The sequence below is a fragment of the Lemur catta genome, chromosome 1, assembly GCF_020740605.2.
Source record: "Lemur catta isolate mLemCat1 chromosome 1, mLemCat1.pri, whole genome shotgun sequence".
In the NCBI taxonomy this organism is placed as follows: Eukaryota; Metazoa; Chordata; class Mammalia; order Primates; family Lemuridae; genus Lemur; species Lemur catta.
In genome coordinates, this window is record NC_059128.1 from 76,481,651 (window position 1) to 76,502,362 (window position 20,712).

The window sequence follows — 20,712 nt, forward strand, 5'->3', positions numbered from 1 at the left end:
CCATTTCAGCCCCAGGCATCACTCCTTCACCAAGACGCTTATTATAGCCTCGCTCCCCCTCCCTCCCCTGGGCCCCCGGGCTAGGGGGACAGGATAAGGCCATCCAGAGGAATGCCTTCCCGACAGCAAGGAGGGCTCGGAGTACGGAGAGGGCGGGTTCCGGGGACCCCTCGCCCGCGTGGGGAGAGCCAGCCCGCACTCCGGCGGCCGCGCCCGGGGGCGGGGCTGCGGGCACCCAGGCGCCGCGCTCGGAGCGGCTACCTGAGGTCACGCCGATGTTGGAGGAGGAAGGTGCAGCGAGGCGGTTCCGCCAAGGGGAAGAAGGCGCCACAGGTGGCCCGAGGGCGGCGGGAGGCTGCAGACAGCACGCCACGCGCACACGTTGGGGGACCCGCCCAGGTGGTGAGGGGCTAGGGCCCCCACAGCGGAGGGGAGAGCGCGAGGCGGGTTACCTGATGAAGGTGGTCTTGCCGGTGCTGTACTGGCCCACCAAGAGGATCATGGGCTTGTTCTCGAAGTCGGCGTCCTCCAACGCCGGCGAGTGGAACTCGTGGAAGCGATACGCCTCCTCCAGAGGCAGCACCTTGCGCAGGTAGAGCGAGCGCAGGCCGCCGGTCACCGTCTGCACCGCGTCCGCGCCGCCCGCGCGCTCGCGCCCGCCCGCCTGCCGCCCCAGCCAGCTGAACATCGTGCCGCCGTCACGCTCCGCTCCCGGACCCTACTCTGGGTTCGACCCTCCCCGGCTCGCTCTGAGCCGCCCGGCCGCGCTCGCCGCCGCCCGAGCCCGGGCCCGCCCTGCGCCGCCACAGCCAATCGCCGGCCGCTACGTCACGGGCGCTCGTTCACTATTCATAAGAACTCTCTCAGGTCCTTCCTCATTGGACCTCTGCCAGCGAGGGGTGGAGGCGTCAGCCAATAGAGAGGAGGTTCCTAATGAATTACTGACGAAGGAGTCAGTCAGGACCCGGCAGGTAGTGAGTGTTTGCCACCGCCCGGTGGCGTGGGCTCGTCCAGCTCAAGGCCACCTTCTGGTCGCCTGGACCCCACCTCTGGCCAGGTGGCGTCCGCTTCCGGGCAAATCTGAGCTGGCCAAACGAGCCTCCGGAGGCTGCTCAGTCTCCTAGAACGGTTACTCATTCCAGGCCTGTGGACGTCGATACCGATACCGGAGAGGAAAAGTTCAGAGAGTTGACAGACAGGTTGTTTCTTCCCGCTAGTAGGTTATTACTACTCCATTTTGCTGACGAAGAGACCTAGGCTCACGGACATAATTGACAAAATATGAAGGAGGGGAAGTGGACTGGAATCTATTTGGGTAGATAGATTGCCTCCACTACAATCTGGATCAATTAAAGGACTTTTCCCTTTAGTTTTCTTGATTTGATTTTCTGTAAAACTGAAGATTCATTCTCATTACTACATTATCTTCATCATTACAACCTAATTTCCACATATTGCCATATAAGAGTTATTGTCACTTACTAGCTCTTTTCCAGGTTAAAAGGACACTTAGCAAAATTGAGAGTGGGAGAAATAATCACACATCACCTTTGGTTATAGTTTAAGAATATTTCTCAGTTTTAGGGCATGGCTCAAGTGTGATCCACGGGGCCATCTGCATAAGAACAACCTGGGATGTTTGTTAAAATACAGATTCTTGGTCCTCAGTCCAGACCTACTGAGTTAAGACATCGAAGAGAGATGGAGCTCAACAGGTGCCCCAGGTGATTCTCATGTATCCTAAATTGGGGGAAATATTATGTACTGCAGTACTTCTCCAACTTGATAGCAATACAGATTCTGATTAGTAGGTATGGACTGGGACCCAAGGCTCAGCATTTCCAACAAGCTCCCAGGTATTGCAAATGCTACGTGTGTGTGGACCATAGTTTGAGGACCATACAAGTCTGTGATGGAAAGAGAACAGAATTTGGCATCGAAAGATCTGGGGTTGAATCCTGACTATGTAAATTAATGGTTGTGTGACTTTAAATGTAATGAAATACCTCTCTGCCTTAGCTTCCTTACTTGTACGATGGGAACTCCTTTGGAGTTGTTGTGTAGATCACATACTCAGAGGGAGCTTTATGTAACTACGGAAATGAAAAAGAAAGCCAAGGGAAAATGAAGTTAGACATCTGCCTCATGTCAAAATAAAGCAAAGATTGAAATGTAAAAATAAGAAACCAGTGAACTACTAAAGGAAGATACATATATTTGTAAGTATCCATAAGTGAATATTTATACAATTTTGGGTGGGAAAAACCTTTCTAGTCAACACTGAAGACAGAAATTATGAAAGAAAAGGTTGATAGATTTGACGACAAATGTAAAAGCTTCAATGTCTTTTTAAAAAATACATAAAAACAAACATAAAAATACTCTTATCATATAATCTAGAAATCAGCTCCTTAGTATTTACCCAAATGAGTTGAAAACTTTTTTTTATGTGCTTCAAAACATTCTTTTATAATTGAGATTTTATTGGTTATGTAGAGGATCAGTACAGACAGTTCAATTTGTACACAATTCTTAACATATTGTACTGAAAATCTAAAAATCCGTTTATTTTAATTCTTTTTTTTTTTTTTTTTGAGACAGAGTGTCACTTTGTTGCCGGGGCTAGAGTGAGTGCCGTGGCGTCAGCCTAGCTCACAGCAACCTCAAACTCCTGGGCTTAAGTGATCCTACTGCCTCAGCCTCCCGAGTAGCTGGGGCCACAGGCATGCGCCACCATGCCCAGCTAATTTTTTCTATATATATTTTTGGTTGTCCAGATAATTTATTTCTATTTTTAGTAGAGACGGAGTCTCGCTCAGGCTGGTCTCGAACTCCTGACCTCGAGCGATCCACCGCCTCGGCCTCCCAGAGTGCTAGGATGACAGGTGTGAGCCACCGCACCCGGCCTTAATTCTTTTTTAAAGTTATTCTAGTGACTTTCCAGCTTAAAATTTGGAGGTAAGTTTTCCTGAAGAGGATATCAAGTACCAGTATCTTCAAATGTTGATAAGCTGTTACATAAGTCCCACCAGTTCACAATTTATTATCATATATACTACATACTCAAATTTTCAATCTTTCACAGCACATTAACAAAGTTATTAGGAAAATAGGACTACCGCGACCAAAGATGTTACAGAGTATATGCAATTTTCACAGAGAAAGCCATGGTCAAGGAGTGGTTTTCTTTAGGAAACAAGCCTACTAAAAAACAACATAGGAAAAGAAGTAATTTAAAATGTCCAAGACATTAAATGCAGGCCTGGGACTCCATATTTCCATTTAGTATGCTTTGTATTATAGGATATAAAAACTAACCCCTATCTATGGAACGTTAAGCTGACACCCAAGACAGTCAAAGCCTCCCATAATTCAATATCCCACACTATTTTCTGGTTGTACCAAAAAATAAACAACCAGCGAATGATTTCACCTCTTAAAACAAAGCATTTACACTTAAAAAATGGGATGAGGTGGGATTCCCTCCTTCTTAAAAATGTTTCTAGAGCTACCAAAAAACTTGCATTTACAAAATAGTTGGTACAAATATTCCTCTGGATTGTATAAGAAGGGCGACAGGGACCACTGATAAGACATGGTATGTGATGTTAATCAGACTTGGCTTCTCTCTCCTGCTTCATCAGAGGCTGGACTCTCCTCAGTTTTAGTTTCTCCATTTTCTGCAGGTAAATCTTCTTTAGTTTCCTGGTTAGCCACTTCGGCCTGTCTTCCGTTTGCTCTCCTTTTCCCTTTTGGTTGCAATTTTTTGTCTGAAGATTTATCTTTTGCTGCTGCCTTTTGGGGATTCATTTCCACTTTTGCAGGAGCAGGTTTAGCTGACAACCGCGCAAATCTCCTCCTGGGCTCTTCCTTCACCACCTTTGGCGGGCTGGCCTTCCTCTTGGGCATCTTGGTGGCAGGGAGGGCTCATGCCGGCTGCCTGTGGGCCCCGGCACACAGAGAGCCTTCCCAAAGCTGGGCTGCCTGGCCGCTGCGCAGCCCCAGCTGAGTTGAAAACTTTTGTCCTCACAAAAAGCTGCACGTGGTTGTTTATACCAGCTTTATTCATAATTGCCATAATTAGAAGCAACCAATATGTCCTTCAGTTGGTAAGTGGATAAACTATGATGCATCCAGACAATGGAATATTATTTAGCACTAAAAAGAAATGAGCTATCAAGCCATGAAAAGACACAGAGGAAACTTAAATACATATTCCTAAGTGAAAGAAGCCAATCTGTAAAGGCAGATTGTATAGATTCCAGCTATATGACACTCTGGAAAAGGCAAAATTATGGGGGCAATAAAAAAAATCAGTAGTTGCTAGGGGTTGGGGAGGAGGAAGGGATGAAGGGGAAGAGAACAGAGGATTTTTTATGGCAGTGATACTATTCTGTATGATATTATAATGGTGAATTCATGTCATTATATACATTTCTCAAAACCCACAGAATGTAAAACACCAAGAATGAACCCTATGTAGACTATGGACTTTGGGTGATAAAGATGTGTTAGTTTAGGTTAGATTCATTGATTGTAACAAATGCACAACCGATGCAGGATGCTGATGGGGGAGAGGCTGTGTGTGTATGGGGTGGGGATATAAGGAAACTCTTTGTAATTGATGCTCCATTTTGCTGTGAACATAAGACTTCTCTAAAAGAAAATAAAGTATAATCTGCTAAATTTGACTGGAAAAAAAAGAAAATAAAGTATATTTAAAAATAGTGTATATAAAAACAAACCCATAAACAAAGGTAAAAGACAAATTGGGAAAAATACTGACAGACATGTATGACAGATAAAGATATTAGATCTTTAAAAAGCTACTACAAAATTATTAAGAAAGAAATGAATATACCATTAAAAATGAGCAGAGAACATAGATAACTAACAAAAAAAATACAATCAGCATACAAACATTAGATGATTCTGACCTCCATTAATAATCAAAGAAACACAAATTTAAAATAAATAGATAACATTACGAATGCTGGATTTTACTTTTTCTAAGATAATGCCTAATGTGGGCATGTGTATAAGAAAAGATACCTGCGCATATATTGCTGGAGATGGTGTAAACTGGCACTTTTCTGAAATCCATACTTATAAAAAATCTTGAAAATGCACACACAAGACTTCTGCTCCTGCATCATCATACTTAATGGTGAAATACTTTCTAAGATCAGTAACAAGGTAAAGATGTCTGTTGTTTCTACTTCTATTTAATATCATACTAAGGTTCTAGCCAGTACAATAAGGCAAGAAAAAGGAAAGGTATCCAGATTGGATAGGAAGAAGTAAAACTGTCTTTATTTGCAAAAGACACGATCTATGTAAAAAAATTCTATGGGAGCTACAAAAAAGCTACTAGGGATAATAAATGAGTTTAGGATGATTTCTGGATACAAGATATGCATAAAAAACAGCTATGTTTCTATATACTAGAAACAATTGGGCATTGAAGTGAAAAATCAACATCATTTGCAATAGCATCAAAACTATGAAATACATAGGGATAAGTCTGATTTTAAAATGTATAAGATGTATACACTGAAAACCACAAGACATTCCTGAGAGAAATAAAGAAGGCATAAATATTAATATATATTATGTACACCATGCTCATAAATCAGAAGACTCAGTATTGGTTAAGATGCCAGTTTTTCCCAAATTGATGTATAGATTCATGACAATCCTAATCAAAGTACTAGCAGGCTTTTATTTTTGTAGAAATTAAGAAGCTGATTCTAAAATTCACATGTAGATACAAAATATTTAGAATAGCCAAAACAACTCTTAAAAACTACAAAGTTGGAGCACTTATATTGCCTAATTTCAAGACTTATTAGAAAGCTACAGAAATCAAGATGATGTGGTATTGATGTAAAGATTAATTAATATATCAGTGGACAATATAGAATCCTGAAATAGATCCATATATATGATCAATTGATTTTTTGGTTTTGGTTTTGTTTTTTGAGATAGGGGATTTCACTGTGGTGCCCAGGATGGTCTGGAACTCCTGGGCTCAAGGGAGGAGTTCAGCTTCTTGAGTAGCTGGGACTACAGGGGCATCATCATGGATACCGAGGCTGACTGGGCCTTTTTGGGGCTGGGGTTGGGGGAGCCAGGAGGACACTGCATTTTAAATATGTGCAGTTGATTGTACGTTGATTATACTTTTGTTAGTTAAAAATGGTCATGCTTTTTGACTCGGGAATTTTATAAGGAAATTCATCCTGAGGAAATAATGAATGTAAATCTTTTATCTCAGGGGATGTTTGTCAGCATGGAGATGTCTATCCTAATGGAGGATTAGGCAAATGATGGATTCCTGTGCAGTCACTGAAAACTGTGCCATATGAGAAGAATATTAATGACGTGCAAAAATGCTCAGAAAAAGGCTAGATGACAAAAGTGAATGTACATGCAACTGCTATGGAAAACAGTATGGTGGTGCCTCATAAATTTAAAACTAGAATTACCATATGATCCAGCAATCCTACTTCTGGGTATTTGTCCAAAAGAATTAAAAGCAGGATCTCAAAGTAATATTTGCACACCTGTGTTCGTAGCAGCATCATTCACATAGTCAAGAGATGGAAGCAACCCATTGTCCATCAGTGGATGAATAGATAAACAAAATGTGCTATCTACATATACATATACACACAATGGACTATTATTCAGCTTTAAAAAGGAAGGAAATCTTGGCACATGCTATAACATGGGTGAACCTTCAGGACATTATGCTAAGTAAAATAAGCCAGCCACAAAAAGACAACTACTGTATGACTTCACTTATATGAGGTTTTCAAAGTAGTCAAATTCATAGAATGGTGGTTACCAGGGGCTGGGGGGGTGAGGAGGAAACGGGAAGTTGTTTAGTGGGTACAGAGTTTCAGTTTTGCAAGATGAAAAAGTTGTGGCGATCTGTTGCACAACGTGAATACGCTTAACACTACTAAACTATACACTTAAAAATGGTTAAGATGATAACTTTTATGTTACGTGGGTCTTTTTTAACCTCAATTTTTTAAAAAAATGAGGATATGGGATTTTTGTACTTTTGTTAAAAACAAATTTCAAAGTGTCCAAGAAAAAGATGGAAAGGATAAACCCCCAAATACTAATGATGTCTGAATTTGGGAATAATAAGTGATTTCAGTTTCCTCTTGAAGTGCTTTAGCATTTCTCAAGTTTTACGCAATAATCATGTTCTTGTTTCATAAGCAGAAAAAAATCTTAATGAAGGAAACAAATGTGTTGCCTTTAATCCTTAAAAAAAAAGAATCAAAAGCGCCTGGCCCAGAGAAGGTCCACGTCATGTCGTGCTTCGCTCCCTCCTCGTCTTCACTGCAGCTGCTGTAGCAGCTTTCTTGCTCTTGTTCTGCCCTCGGAGGAGTGGGATGAAAGGCAGGCTCCCCAGGACAATAATCTTGCATCCATTTGCAAACTGTAACACCCTTCTCATTTTCTTTCTTCAGACTAAATAATCCCAGTTTGCTACCTTTTCATCTAAATCCTGCTGTTTTTCAGGTTTAATCCTATTTCAGGCAGTCCTACCAGGTGAACCATTAGTTGCCCAGAAATTTGTTGTATGGAATAATTCTTGGCCTGGCGCTATCACACACTGATCTCCTCTCTCTGTGGCCACTTACACAGGTCACTGCTCCCACTCAGAGGTGGAGCTTAGAGGACGTGCGAGTGGAGACGTCTATTAGGTACTTGTAGCAAGATGGCTAGTTGCCCGTCAATTGTCCTTCTTTCATAGCAGAACTCTGATTCTTAGCTGAGCACGTTGCTATCCAGGTGAAAAACAAAATTTCCCAGTCACCCTGCAGTTAAGTGTGATCCTGATACCAAGTTATGGTTGTTTATATGTCAGCTACAGGATGTGTGGGACTTCCAGGAAGTCTCTTTGATAACAAGGGAGTTCAGTCTTTTCTCTGCTGCTTCCTTTTGGTGGCCTGGAATGTGGACATGACAGCTGGAGCTCTAGGGCTCATCCTAGACCACAAGGACAAGGACCACACAAGGGATAATAAAGCAGAGGAGTGGGGTCCCTAATGAATTGTGGAAGTGCCTGGGACTGCCTCCCTATGCACTTCTTTTGCATGAGCGTGTTTAAGCCACCATTTTTCAGAGATGAAAAAGCAATTCCTAACTAATAATCTGTTACAAGAAATGGAGTCTGCTATAACAGAACCTAAAATGTGACTTTGGCTTAGTTGGGGAAAGGTCAATATTAAGGATTCAAGTATTGCAGCTGGAATTTAAAATATGGCTGCGCATTGTTTGACATGCCTCCCACCCACAGGTGGGTTCTTTGTCCCCTTCCCTTGAATCTGGGCTGGCTTGCGACTACTTCTACCAATAGATTACTGTGGAAGAGGAGCTATGTGAGTTCTGAGGCAAAGTCACAATGGAGCATGCTGCTGCCACCGTGTAACACTCACTCTTAGAAGCCGGAGTGCCATTTACGAAGACTGACTGTCCCAAGTACACCATGATGTGTTCACCACAGCAAGGCCCTGTGGTTGACAGTCCTCGCTGAGCCTGCGTTTCCTCCTTGTCAGACTTGCCAGCCCAGGCACAGACATGTAAGTGCAGAAGTCACCTTGGAAGCGGATCCTTCAGCCCCAGCTGTTCCAGATCCCCAGCCTTTTGAGTCCCACCCCTGCCCCCTGGGCAGCTCAGGGCATTTGAACTGAGACCCCAAACGTGGAGCAGAAAAGAGCTGTCCTTGCTGTGCCCCTTTCAAACTCCTGACCCACAGAATCTGTGGGCGTAATGAAATGGTGGTGATTTTGTGCCATTACACTTTGAGAGGTTTTGTTGCTTAGCAATGGATAGCTGGAATAGCTGGTAATTGTTATTGTCTTAAGATAAAAAAAAGTTTAATTTTCTTTCACAGAAACAAGTCCAGAAATAGGCAGTCCAGGGCTGGTTTGGTCACTTCATAGTCAGCAAGAGCCCAGACCTGTTTATCCTCCCTGCTGCCTGGAATGTGGACATGATGGGTGGAGCTCCAGCAGCAATAATTGCACCAGAGGCTAATGTGAGGATGGCAGAAGAGAGCTGAGAGGAGTCTGGGTCTCTGATAAGAAATAAATAAATAAATTTCTATCTTGTTTAAGCCACTGTAATGTTAGATCTTTAGGTTATATATCAAAAGTAATGCTAACAGGTAAAGAATTTAAATGCATGAGTTTAGAATTCAGCAGATTGGCTTGGCTAGAGCCAAAAGGTTGAGCATTTTCAAAGTTGAAGCAGTAGTTGAAGTCCTGGGTATAGATGAGATTGTTTAAGGAGAGTATAGAGTGAGGAGGGGGAGAGCTAAGTAACCTCGAGGAATATCAGCAGTTAAAGGATAGCAATGGGGGAGAGGCCAGAGGAGAGATTCCCACCTTTCAGTGGGAAGAAATCTGGTCCAGTGAACCTGGCCTCTTTCCCTGTGTGGTCTGGGTGGGAGCCCCTTCTCTGGGCCCCCTGTGTACACAGCTAACATGGAGCTTTCTCTTTGTATTGCAAGGCTCCATGTCCATGTGGGTCTCCCACATGAGACCAGAGGGAAGCTCCTTTGAAGTTCAGGGTCAATTGCTAATCCTTTTTATTGTTGCAGTGCCTACAACAGTGACTGGTATGTAATGGGCAGGCAATAATTATTTGCAAGTGGAACTGAATTGAAATGCTGTCCAGCAAGGAAGTCTCGGGAAGGGAGGGCATCAGGAAGGAAGGAGTGGCCTGCAGTGCCACATGCTGAGAACAATAAAGTCAGATAAGGCCTATAAAGGGCCGGTGGCATTTGACTCAGCTTGTCTGGCAATTAGGAGGACACTGGTGACCTTGGGGAGAAGTGTTTTCATGGGGAGGCAGGAGCAGATGTTTTCTGGGTGACTGGGCTGTGTTGCAGTGGGTGGGGTGCTGGTCACTCTCTTGGGAAGGAAAGGGGGAGAGAATGAGAGAGAGACATGGGAGGAGGGATTTTGTTTATTTTGTCAACTTACCCATGCTTATAGGCAGAGAGCAGGGAAGCTGAGAAGGAGCCTCCCCAGACCTCTGCAGGACACGGTGTACATGTCCCTATCAGAGTTGATAACACTTTTGTCGTTCCAGTAGCTAACTCGGCATTTAACTTCTCATGTATAAATAAAAATCTTTTTGTATCCCCCCCCCCAACCAAAATCCAAGTTCCCGGAAAGCACAGACTGTTTAGAGCTTGCTGTGCACAAAGTAGGTGCTCCATTGATGTTAATTATCTTTGTTTCCTCTCAACCAATGCTTCCTGAAATATGTCTGAGCTGGAACAAGCATGGATCTGCATGAGTTGGTTCTCCACTAGTTGCTAACATGGCTTTGTAAAAACAGAGGAGCACCTCACCACAAGAAGATGGGCCCCCTGCAGTAGGAACAGCTGTCTGAGGAGAGGAGGGACGGGATGGTCTACTCATACCTTCTGCAGTGGTGAGCAGGAAGCCTGGAGGGAGGAATGAGGCCAGGAGTTATGCACACTTTGCAGCATCAGATAATGAAAGCCGATGCATAACAGCATTTACCCACATGGCCATTTTATTCCATGCTTAAATAATAAAATGACTTTACAAAGCTCCTTTTACATACTTTGATGAATCCTAGGCATGGCTTTCTTCACCTTACAGCAAACAAGTCCTAGAGCTTGGCTCACTCTTTGATAATTGAATGGGAGCCTGTTTGTTGTAGTCAGAAAGAAAAGACAAAGTGGAGGCAGCCACCAATTCAGCAGGTCTCGAAGCCCAGTTTATCAGTGGCTCCAGGGAGCGTGGATTCATGCTTTCCAAGCTTATGGGACAGAGTGGCATAAATCTATGCCTCTCACACTTGAATATGCATAGGAATTCCCTGGGGAGGAGAGGTGGGCATCTTCTTAAAATACAGATTCTGATTCAGCATGGCTGGGTTGGGGCCTGAGACTCTGCATTTCTAACTAGTTCCCTACCACACTTAGAGTAGCAAGGATATAAATCAGGGGCCAATTTTTCTAAACTTTTGGTGCCTGTCACCATTCATCTTCTCACCACCAAAGCACGGCTTGGGAGCATTGTGGCCCAGAAAGAGGACCGTGCCCTCCAGGTTTGCTGGACTGCACATGGACCACATGTCTTCCTGCCTTTTGGTTTTGCCCTCTCTGGGCCTGGGGCTGTCCGTGGCTCCGGTCACACATTTCCTTGGTTAGGGGCCCAGCCTGAAGGGAGAGTGGTTTGCTTTGACTGGGCTTCTCTGTGTCCCAGGCTTTCCCAGAGATTCCCGGGGAAACATCTCCAAGGAGGGGCTTCCTCCTCAGAGGGCTAACCTAGTCCTTTTTGAGTAAATTCTTCCCGATTTCATTCTTTCTTGGTGACTCTCCAAGAATTGGGATGTACTGGCCATAGTGTTCACGTGACAAATAAGAGAAATCACATTTAGAAATAAATAATCCCATGTGGAAGCCCGAGCGATGGGGTGTAAGAGAGCCGAGAGATGCTCTCGGAGCAGGTCCGTCACTGAGCATCGGCTCCTAGAGTGGGCGGCATGGACGGCGCCGCCCTCCTGGCACCTGGCTTTATTCATGGGCAACGACAGGGCCCAGACCTCTCTGAACTGCATCCCAGACACTTACTCGGTGAGCCTGAGCTGCAGACGTGGGCTTTGCCTGGCATTCCACTGGAGCTGAATGCTCAGCCGTGGGTGGCTGCCTGGTCGCAGCCACATGGATCACCAGCCTGGGGCCCTGAGTGGCTGGAGAGGCGCAACTGAATGCAGTCACCTGCCTGGCTTTGTTGCAGCAGAGACCAGGATGCCTCCAGAGCTCCATCTAGATCTTCCAGCCCGATGCTTCCTATTAATACCTGATTCATAAAAATAAAACTCAGAAAGTATAATTGACTATAAAAATCACGAGAATATAATTGCCTTAAAATTTAAAAAGAATTTTCCCAGAGAAACCTAGAGTGTTTCTCAGGTCCTGCTGTGCCATCCCTGGGCCTGCCCCTCGAGGAGGCAGAGGCAGGGTAGAGAGGGGAGGGCTGCCGGCCCTTGAGCTCCAGCTGAGTCGAGGTTTCTGGGGACCAGCCTCTTCTGCAGACTTTTACTCTCCCCGCTTTAGGCATGAGTGGGAGTTGTGGCCATCAGTCCATCTTCTCTGCAGAGAAGCACTTAAAGAAATTCCAGTGGGTATGACACCCCAATGCAGCTTCTTCTTGTCTGTCTCTCTCTCTCTGTCTTTCTTGGCTTTTTAAAATTTTTATTTTTTGGTAGAATGCCCACGCCAACCTGCCTGCACCCCTGGCCAGAGAGTATCTCTGGCTGTGTGGCCGGATCAGCCTTGGTGGGCTCTGTGCTTCCAAGAGTAGAAGCCGACACAGGATCCATGCGGCTCCCCACAGCCTAGGAGGGACTCTGGCTCTTCAGGCGTTTCTTTTTCTCCACTGCCAGACGCAGGGCTTGAAGGAGCTGGTCCTCGTTATTCAGGATGTTGTACTCAGAGAGCTTCACCAGCTTGTCGAAGTTGGCCTCCGTGTAAGTCAGCTCCTTGGTGGCATAGGGAGTTTTGGGGCCATAAATGTCAACCTGGCCCTGCTCTAGCTCCTCAGGGCTTCGCTCCACACCTAGGGGCAGCAGAAGGACTCGTTACAGACCCTTATCATGTTAGGTTGTAATGTCTCTCCCCAAGGCCCACCCTGCACACATGGACACACCTGCAGGACAATGTGTGTACGTGTGCACACTCACACGTGCACATGCACACCTGTAGGCTGCTCAGGGCGGGGCACAGCTTGCCCATTTGAGGATTGTCCTAGTACCAAACATAGTGCCAGGCACATGACTGGATGTAAAAATGTAGAATGACTAAAAGAGTAGGGGATGACATTACCAGCTCATGGGGGTGAGGGGCTGGGGAAGGGGCTCTTTTCCTGCTAAAGCTAAGGTTGACCCAGACTGGAGGTAAGTCAGGCTCCCCCATAAGTGCTATTAGGAGACTCTACAAGCCTAAAGATAGGATCCTTCAGGCTAAGGCCAGCAGGTGCTGGGAACTGAGCACAGGGCCAGCTCACCTGGTGCCTTGTACTTTTGGAAGGTGTCGTTGATGAGTGGGAAGAAAATGATGATGGGGGCATCAGGTTCCTGGGGGTTCTCCATCAGGTAGCATTCCTTGAGACTTTTGTCGTCATCTTGCAGCTCGTATTTGGGGAAGGGGATGTTCTGCACGGTGCAGTACTCGCAGGTTTGCTTCAGGTGCTGGAATATCACGGGAGGACATGTTTGAGTATTAGGAGTGGGGGTGGATAAGAAACACAGAGTTCTTAGATCCAGCTTCCTGATGTCCCCAGCTAGCAACTGAGGTCCCCAACTGCTTTGCCAATTTGTGATATTTTGAGAATAAAGCCGGTCAGGACAAAAGGCCTGAGGCAGTAGGTTGGTACATGTCCAGCTGCAAGCTCCTTCCCCAAGTCAAATGGATGGAAGTCCTTCCGATGACGTGCTACTCAAACTCAGACCTGGCTAGATGTGGGTGGCAGCTGGGGAGGGTGACTGGAGCCTGGCTGTGTATGGCCACAGCTGGTCAGGCCCCTGCGGAACACGCATGGACTTTGGAACTGAGCGTCACAGGGCTAGAAAGGGCTCTGAAAGGGTGTCTTTAAAACATGATATAATAGAACGGGCACTAGATTTAGTGTCAGAATCACCTTAGTTCTGCCTCCTGCTCAGGAGCTATGTGACCTTAAGCAAACCCCACCCTCTCTGTGCCTTGGCTTCCCCATCTATAACATGGAAATAATAGCAGTTGTGCTGTCTACCTCAGAGAGCTGGTGTAAGGACCAAATGAGATCATTTGTAGGAAAATACATTGTTACTCATTTACAAACTTAGGTCATTATCATTGTTGTCCTGATTATCTGTCTGCACTTCCCTTTCCCTAGCTTCAGGATAGGGCTATATTAAAGTAGACCAAAAATAGCTTCTTTCCCTTAAAGGGCCAGAACTTTTCAAAAGTTAATAAAAATAAATACAAATCTCTGGTCCTGCTTCTTCAGTGTAATATCATGGAAGGTCATATTCACTGAGGGAGGGGGAGTGTGATAACTTTGAAAATAGGACATTATGAGCTCCGAAGTGGTACAAAGCTTTAAAATGGAATGGGCTCTACTAAGGTTATTTTTTAAAAACTCCCCTCCTCCCCCTCTTTTTTTTGTAGCTGAAGAATTGACAAATGTGGTAAATGCTCAGAGGCAAGAATTAAATTCAAATTTGCTAAGTCAACCTCAGACCCTAGGAGCCAGCTGGCTGTCCCCTGAGGTTCGGGCGTCTGACTTCACACCATGACTGCGGCTTGGGTTTCGCTGATGCTGTCTTGGAGCCTGGTGGGAGCGCACGTTCTCCCAGTTCCCAGCTGGGGAGGCCACTGCGTTCCGTGGCCCTCGTTCGGTGACCTGTCTCAGCACAGGCTGCAGCTCCTGTGCTCAGGATGGAGCTTTGCTTGGGGCACTTGCCTTGGTCTGGGACCCGGCACAGTAATTGAGGTGGATGATGAGGTCGACTTTCCTCTCCGGCCTGAGGAGCGGTGGGTAACTGGAGTTGATGAAGAACGCGGTGTCCAGCAGGCACAGGTGGTTCGCAAACTCTGTCAGCTGGTTTGGGAAACCATCAAGCACTGTGTCTGAAAGCCAAGCCTTCCAGTTACCAGCATGCCTAGTGGCCTGTCCTCGGCTAACGGGCAGAGGCACCTGCTGGGGACAGCGTGCCCTGCCTGGAGCTTCCTTCGCCTCAGCCTGTCAGGATGCCCACTGAGTCCCCGTGCCCTCTGGGTGGGCCGATGGAGAACAGCAAGCCTTTTATGGGATATGCACAGAAAACCCACTATGACCTAGCTTGTGGGGTGGCAGAGGCTTAAGACTACCTATAAATAGTGTAAACCCTGAGCCCTGAGCCGGCGGTCCCTTCTGCTCCAGACAGTGAGGATGAGGATTAATAATAGGTTAGGCTCAAGCAGGCATTTGTAGGCCATGGCCAAATAAAATACCAAAAAAGGTGGAAAGTGAACCTTAGAGCCTTGGCACTGGGGAGGAGGCACCGAGTGGCAGCTGCAAGACCACAGGGCAAGGCCTGGCTCTGCTCCTTACCACATGGGGGATCTTGAGCCATCCCATTTCCAAGGGGAACACATTACAAAGCATCCCAGGAGCACAACTGCAGAAAACAAGGGCTCATATTCCCCCATCGGTAAAATGGGACCAACTTTTTCCTGCTGGGATTGATGTATAGATTCTGTATATAGTTGGGGTACAAATTCAGTGAATTAAATACACACACCGCTCTCTGCCTCTGGACCCATGCATTGTTCAAGACGACACCACCAAACGTGGAATACACCACGGGGGAGAGTCTGCCACCGACCCAATGAACTTGGTCGGAGGAGTTTTCTCATTATTTCTCCATGCCAGCCTCGACATCTACTTCCTCCTCCTCCAAATGGAGGCAGGCCTCAGGGAGCAGCCAGGTAGGGTTACCTTTCCACATGGAGAACTCGCCATTCTGGAGGTAGTCAGTGTGCAGCTGTAGCCCGGACAGGAAGTTGTGGAACTCAGACACGAAGGGCCGATGGGTGAGGGTTTCTCGGAAAGTATTGGACAACCATGACCCTGGGATCACTACCGAGGTGTCCAGGATGTTGGCATCACATTTGGGGATTTCAGGTAGGATCGGCTCATCTTCTGCAGGGGAGGGGAGAATGGAGGGTGGGTCACAAGAGTAGGGTGGCCCAGGTAAAGTCCCACATGGTTGCCTGGCACTCAGAGGTGAGCCACTGTAAGTGCAGCTCATACCTTCCTTGCTGAGCTCTCAAGGCCCTGGCACTAGAGCCAGGAGGACCCAGGTGAGAGACACGGAACCGGGGAAGGGGGTGGTGGAGAGGCAGTGTGACAGGTAAGGAGGGCCCCAGAGTCTGGACAGGGAGTCTAGAAGAGTGATCTTTAACTGTGCTCATAGATCCCTACCCTTGTCAGCTCGCCTGGGTGCTGGGAGGCTTTCTGCTGGGCCTTGGCACAGGTGTCACCTACAGTCACCCTCCCCTCTAGACAGGGAAGTTACCTAGCCCCAGCTGCCTTCCCATGTCTGCGGGCCATACGGCAATGTGGAAACACATGGCAGGTGGACTAGTCCTCACTTTGTGACCCATGCCACCCCCATCACCCAGCCACAAGGGGAAGCCAGCAGGTCACCCACCAATGTCATGTACTCTTTCTCTTGTCCACCTGTGGAAAAACTCCTCCGAGGTGTGGGACAGATTCCAGGCATCAAGCAGGTTCAGGGAGAAGATGCTGCTCCACAAACCTAAGGAGTCAAGGCCAGCCATGAGCAGCTCCACCCTGCAGCCCCCAGGCCTACCCAAATGCTGGCTGGTTCTGCCTTGGCCTTGAGTCCCCCTCCAAGCCAGGCTGCTCAGGGGGTGAGATAGACTGTGATTCCCCTCTCCCCATGGTACAGCTTGACAGGCACAGTGACCGATGGCCCCAGCCCTCCGCTCTCCTCCCTTCCCTCAGTGCCAGGAGGCATGAAAGTCTATAAGGCATAGCCCTAGCAGGGACTTAATGCGACAAGTACAAGCTTTGAGTTCAAGTCCGGATGCCACCTCTTGTATCAGTTAATACACCTAAAGTGTTTAGGATAGTCCCTGGCACATGGTGAGCACTCAATAAATGTAATGCTATTTGTTATTATGATTTTTAATTTTTTTTTTTGAGACAGAGTCTCACTCTGTTGCCCGGGCTAGAGTGCTGTGGCATCAGCCTAGCTCACAGCAACCTTAAACTCCTGAGCTTAAGCAATCCTTCTGCCTCAACCTCCCGAGTAGCTGGGACTATAGACATGCGCCACCATGCCCGGCTAATTTTTCTTCATATTTTTAGTTGTCCGGTTAATTTCTTTCTATTTTTAAATAGTGACGGGGTCTCGCTCTTGCTCAGGCTGGTCTCGAACTCCTGACCTCGAGCAATCCTCCTGCCTCGGCCTCCAAGAGTGCTAGGATTACAGGCATGAGCCACCACGCCCAGCCTGTTATTACGATTTTTAAATGTAACACACTAATAACAATATTCATATGAAATCTTTCACATATGTCGACCCATTTGGATACTCTATAAGGTAGGTTTTACTCTTAAGCCCAATTTACAGGTGAGAAAACTGGAGCTCAGAGAGGTTAAGTAATTGGGCCAACTTCACACAGCTAGTAAGTGAGGAGCCAGAGTTCAAGCCCAAGTGTTTTAACTGCAGTTTTCTGAACCACATGCCAAATAGGGTAGGTGTTCAGGGGGAAGGAGAGGCCATTGTACTGGGGGCTTCTGGGTGGGCTTCAAAGAAGAGATGGGGCTTGAGTGAGACATTCCGGGATGGGTTAAATTGGAATAGACAGAGGGGGAGTGCAGACAACTAGTTTAAATAAGAACACGTTGTCTAGGCTGTAAACGTGGGTAGTTTTTGAGGTCGCCCTTTGACAGACATGGTTGAGGCAGGAAGGAGTAAGAGTAGGCATTGCAGCCAGGCCCTTGCACTCAGGGGACCTGGCTTCTGAAGGACCAAGGAGCTTAGGGTAGGAGGCTGGTCCAGGCCTCTCTGGTGACTCTGCCCTTTACCCTGTGGTCTCTCTAGCCCCTTGGAAGCAGGTGCATTGCCACCTGAAGCCAGGCGGAGGGGGTGGGAGTTACAGAAGCTTCCATCTGAGCCTGCCACTCCCAATGTGGTTCTGAGTAGACCCCAGGGAGATCACTGGAGGCCAGGACATTGGGAGAGTCCCCTCTCGTCCCCAATGACTTAGGGGCCCTTGTCATGTCCTTCTGGGCCCAAAGGGCCACAGGGAGTTCAGGGTAGTTCTGGAGGCCCATCCAGGGGTAGGCTTGGGAGCCTTTCCTAGGAAGAGGTGATGTTGGCAAATGCCAGGAAGGTCACATGTTCAAGGAATAATCCAGGCAGCTCAGCACCAGGACAAAATCCTCCCAGTCATTCCTGTAATTCAAAGGCGGGTGAGGTACCCAGGGGAGTCCCGCAGTCAGGAGTCACCTAGCATGTAGCATATTCGAGGTTCAGGAATCCTCTTCATCAGCCGTCCCATGAAGAACTCGGAGCCAAAGAGCTCGGTGGGGATGAAAGCCCCGTACTTCTGTAGGCCCACCTCGTAGGGGGAGAACTCGCACCACTCTGCATGGGAAGCAGCAGGGCAGGTGTCAGGCTCAGGCCAGGGAGCCACGCCCACACAGCCAGGGCCTCCCTCCTGCCTCCTGCCACCTGCCCCCACCGGCTCCCTGCCCTGGAGAGCCTGGGACAGACAGGCCACAGTTCCCCCACAGGGCACTTGGGGGCGCCTGTGGCTGGCTTCTGGGGCCAGGCATTTGCTCCTCAAAGCCAGATGAGCTGGGGCCGAAACTGACCCCGAAGCTGGGCAGGTCTCTAGAGTCCCTCCCTCGGGACAACTTAAGAAACATCTAGGACTCCTTCCTTTCACGACCTTTATTTTCCCCAATCCCATCCAGCAGGTTCCTGGGGAAGCCGCAGGACCGTGCCCACGGGCACTACCCGTGCAGCAGGGCAGAATGGGCACCAAAGTTGATTTCTTCGGCTGTGGGCACAGTCTTCTGATGTGAAGGTTGGCAGAGTGCACAGGATTGGGGACCTGGAGGTGCTGGGTGCCTTTGCCCACCAAGAAGGGACCCCACCCCTCACATACCCGCCTTGTAAATCACCAGCCACAGCGTTACCTCTGAAATCCTGGTTGCTCACATCATCCTTGACATTGATAGTGAGGTAGATGGGCAGGGGGTTCTGGCCCCGGCACAAAGCAGCACGCTGCTCTGACAGTTTGCATTCATTTCTCTGGGGGACACAAAATGATTAAGGTGAAGAAGGAGACGAGCAGCCCGGGGGACAGTGCTGAACAGGAGGACAATCTGGACCCCTGTGGCCATCTCCTAGCTCCTGAGCCCACCAGGCTGCTGTGTAGGCCCAGCTGACACTAGCAAGCCCACTCCCGAAATGCAGCGGTAGAGTGTGCAGCACCCAGGCACACAGACCAGGGTGGGACCGGTCTGCAGTTTAGGGCTCTCCCTCAGCATCCCAGCGTCCTCCTGGCCTCAGGGGGCAGCAGATAAAGAGGAAGGAGTTGGGGAGGCTACCACTGCCCCGCTTTAGCCCCATTATCTCCTACCATGCTGAAACTGGAGTGGCTCCATTTTTTTTTTTTTTTAATAGAGATGGGTCTTGCTTTGTCACCCAGGCTAGAGAGCAACAGCCCAATCATAGCTCATTGCAGCCTCAAACTCCTGGGCTTAAGCGATTCTCTTGCCTCAGTTTCCCAAGTAACTGGGACTACAGGCATGTGCCACGATGCCTGGCTAATTTTTCTTTCTTTTTTTTTTGTAGAGACAGGGTCTCACTATGTTGCTCAGGCTGGTCTTGAAGTCCTGGCCTCAAGCAATGCTCCTGCCTTGGCCTCCCAAAGTGTTAGGATTATAGGCATGAGCCACTATGTTCAGCCATCCTTTCTTTTCATCAGCTTGGCATATTGGGCTCCTTCATAAAATTTTTTGGGAGAAAAAAAAATTTTTTTTCTTTTTTTTAATAAAAGGCTTGGAAACCTGAGCACTCTACGTCCCCAGAGTGCTGTGCTGTATAATCAGAGTGGGGAGCCTTGCAGATCAGCCTGGGCCACAGGCCCCTCCCCCAGCAAAGCAGCCAGTGCAGACAAGGCGGCATTGAGGTCTTAGAGGTCCGGGCTCCAACCTCAGGCCAAGCAGCTGCCTGCTGGGTGACCAACCCCAGTCACCCAAGTGTGGGAAGGCTATAGAACCCCTGTGGGATAGCAAACACATGTGTGGGCCCCATGACTTGTGGGTCTCCTTTGAAGGGAAACAGGATCGTAATTGGGCCTCAAGATCTGGGCGCCAAGAGCTGACTGTCCTGGCAGTGAAGTTGCAGACTTGGGAGAGCCAGTCCACACCCCTTGTCGAGGGGCCCTGAGGGAAGGGGCTCTATTGCCCAGAGTGGAAGAGCAGAGGCCTCCCAACATCAACCCCAGCCTTGCTCCCTGCGAACCCCAGCTCCTCCCTGCACCAACCCCCACAAATGCTCAGACTCTGATGTAGAAAGCCTTGGTGCCTTTCTCCTCATCACATGGGGCACTAACTATTGTTAAGATATTATTGTTCAAATATTCTTTAAAATATTAACACCCACTTATTGATGTAATCCCCACTTAAGAAAGAGTATAGAGCAGGACCAGAATTTCAACCCTGTCCTGCTTGAATCCAAAAGCCAGCGCCCTCAGCCTCTGCCTGCCCTGCTCAGCACAAGGACAGGCTTGAGGGTGGGTTAGCAAAGGTGGGTGGGATCCATCGGGAGTGGTGAGCTCCTCCAGTTGGAAGCCACCTCCGACTCCCTTCTGAATCCCCACTGGCCAGCATAGTTCCTGGCATGCAGGGAACTTAATTAATTTCATTGAGAGAATGAATGAGTGAATATTGAAGATGAGGGTGAGATCATCTTTGGTAGCTCAAATGGTTTGGTTTTCTAGAAGAGAGGATGTACTAGAAAATAATTTGCTGCCCCTCCTCCTTCTGGAGAGTTCTGCTTTGAACTCAGAACTCCCCAGAAACCTTTGGGAGTGGAGCAGAGAACCATGGGCCTGGATAGAGGTTAGGTGGG

The 20,712-nt window shown here is 47.7% G+C and overlaps 3 protein-coding genes across 4 annotated transcripts in view; all 3 read right to left on the reverse strand.

The window, feature by feature from the left end:
* The window catches only part of EHD4 (EH domain containing 4), a 71,381-nt gene extending 70,589 nt beyond the window's left edge, over positions 1-792 (reverse strand). The window contains exon 1 of the mRNA XM_045539287.1: positions 453-792. Within this exon, the coding sequence (XP_045395243.1) occupies positions 453-688 (236 nt within the window). The 5' untranslated portion in view covers positions 689-792. The remainder of the gene's footprint in view (positions 1-452) is intronic.
* Positions 793-3,519: 2,727 nt separating this feature from the next.
* On the reverse strand, positions 3,520-4,045 carry LOC123629966 (non-histone chromosomal protein HMG-14-like). The gene has a single exon (XM_045539328.1). The coding sequence runs from the start codon at positions 3,907-3,909 to the stop codon at positions 3,613-3,615; it is 297 nt and encodes a 98-aa protein (XP_045395284.1). The 5' UTR covers positions 3,910-4,045; the 3' UTR covers positions 3,520-3,612.
* Positions 4,046-12,408: 8,363 nt separating this feature from the next.
* Positions 12,409-20,712, reverse strand: part of PLA2G4E (phospholipase A2 group IVE) — a 56,450-nt gene continuing 48,146 nt past the window's right edge. For both annotated transcript variants that reach the window (XM_045539360.1, XM_045539365.1), the window contains exons 14-20: positions 18,771-18,885; positions 18,076-18,213; positions 16,246-16,353; positions 15,531-15,734; positions 14,514-14,680; positions 13,077-13,260; positions 12,409-12,629 (exon numbers count right to left, since the gene is read on the reverse strand). In XM_045539360.1, the coding sequence (XP_045395316.1) occupies positions 12,409-12,629; positions 13,077-13,260; positions 14,514-14,680; positions 15,531-15,734; positions 16,246-16,353; positions 18,076-18,213; positions 18,771-18,885 (1,137 nt within the window). The remainder of the gene's footprint in view (positions 12,630-13,076; positions 13,261-14,513; positions 14,681-15,530; positions 15,735-16,245; positions 16,354-18,075; positions 18,214-18,770; positions 18,886-20,712) is intronic.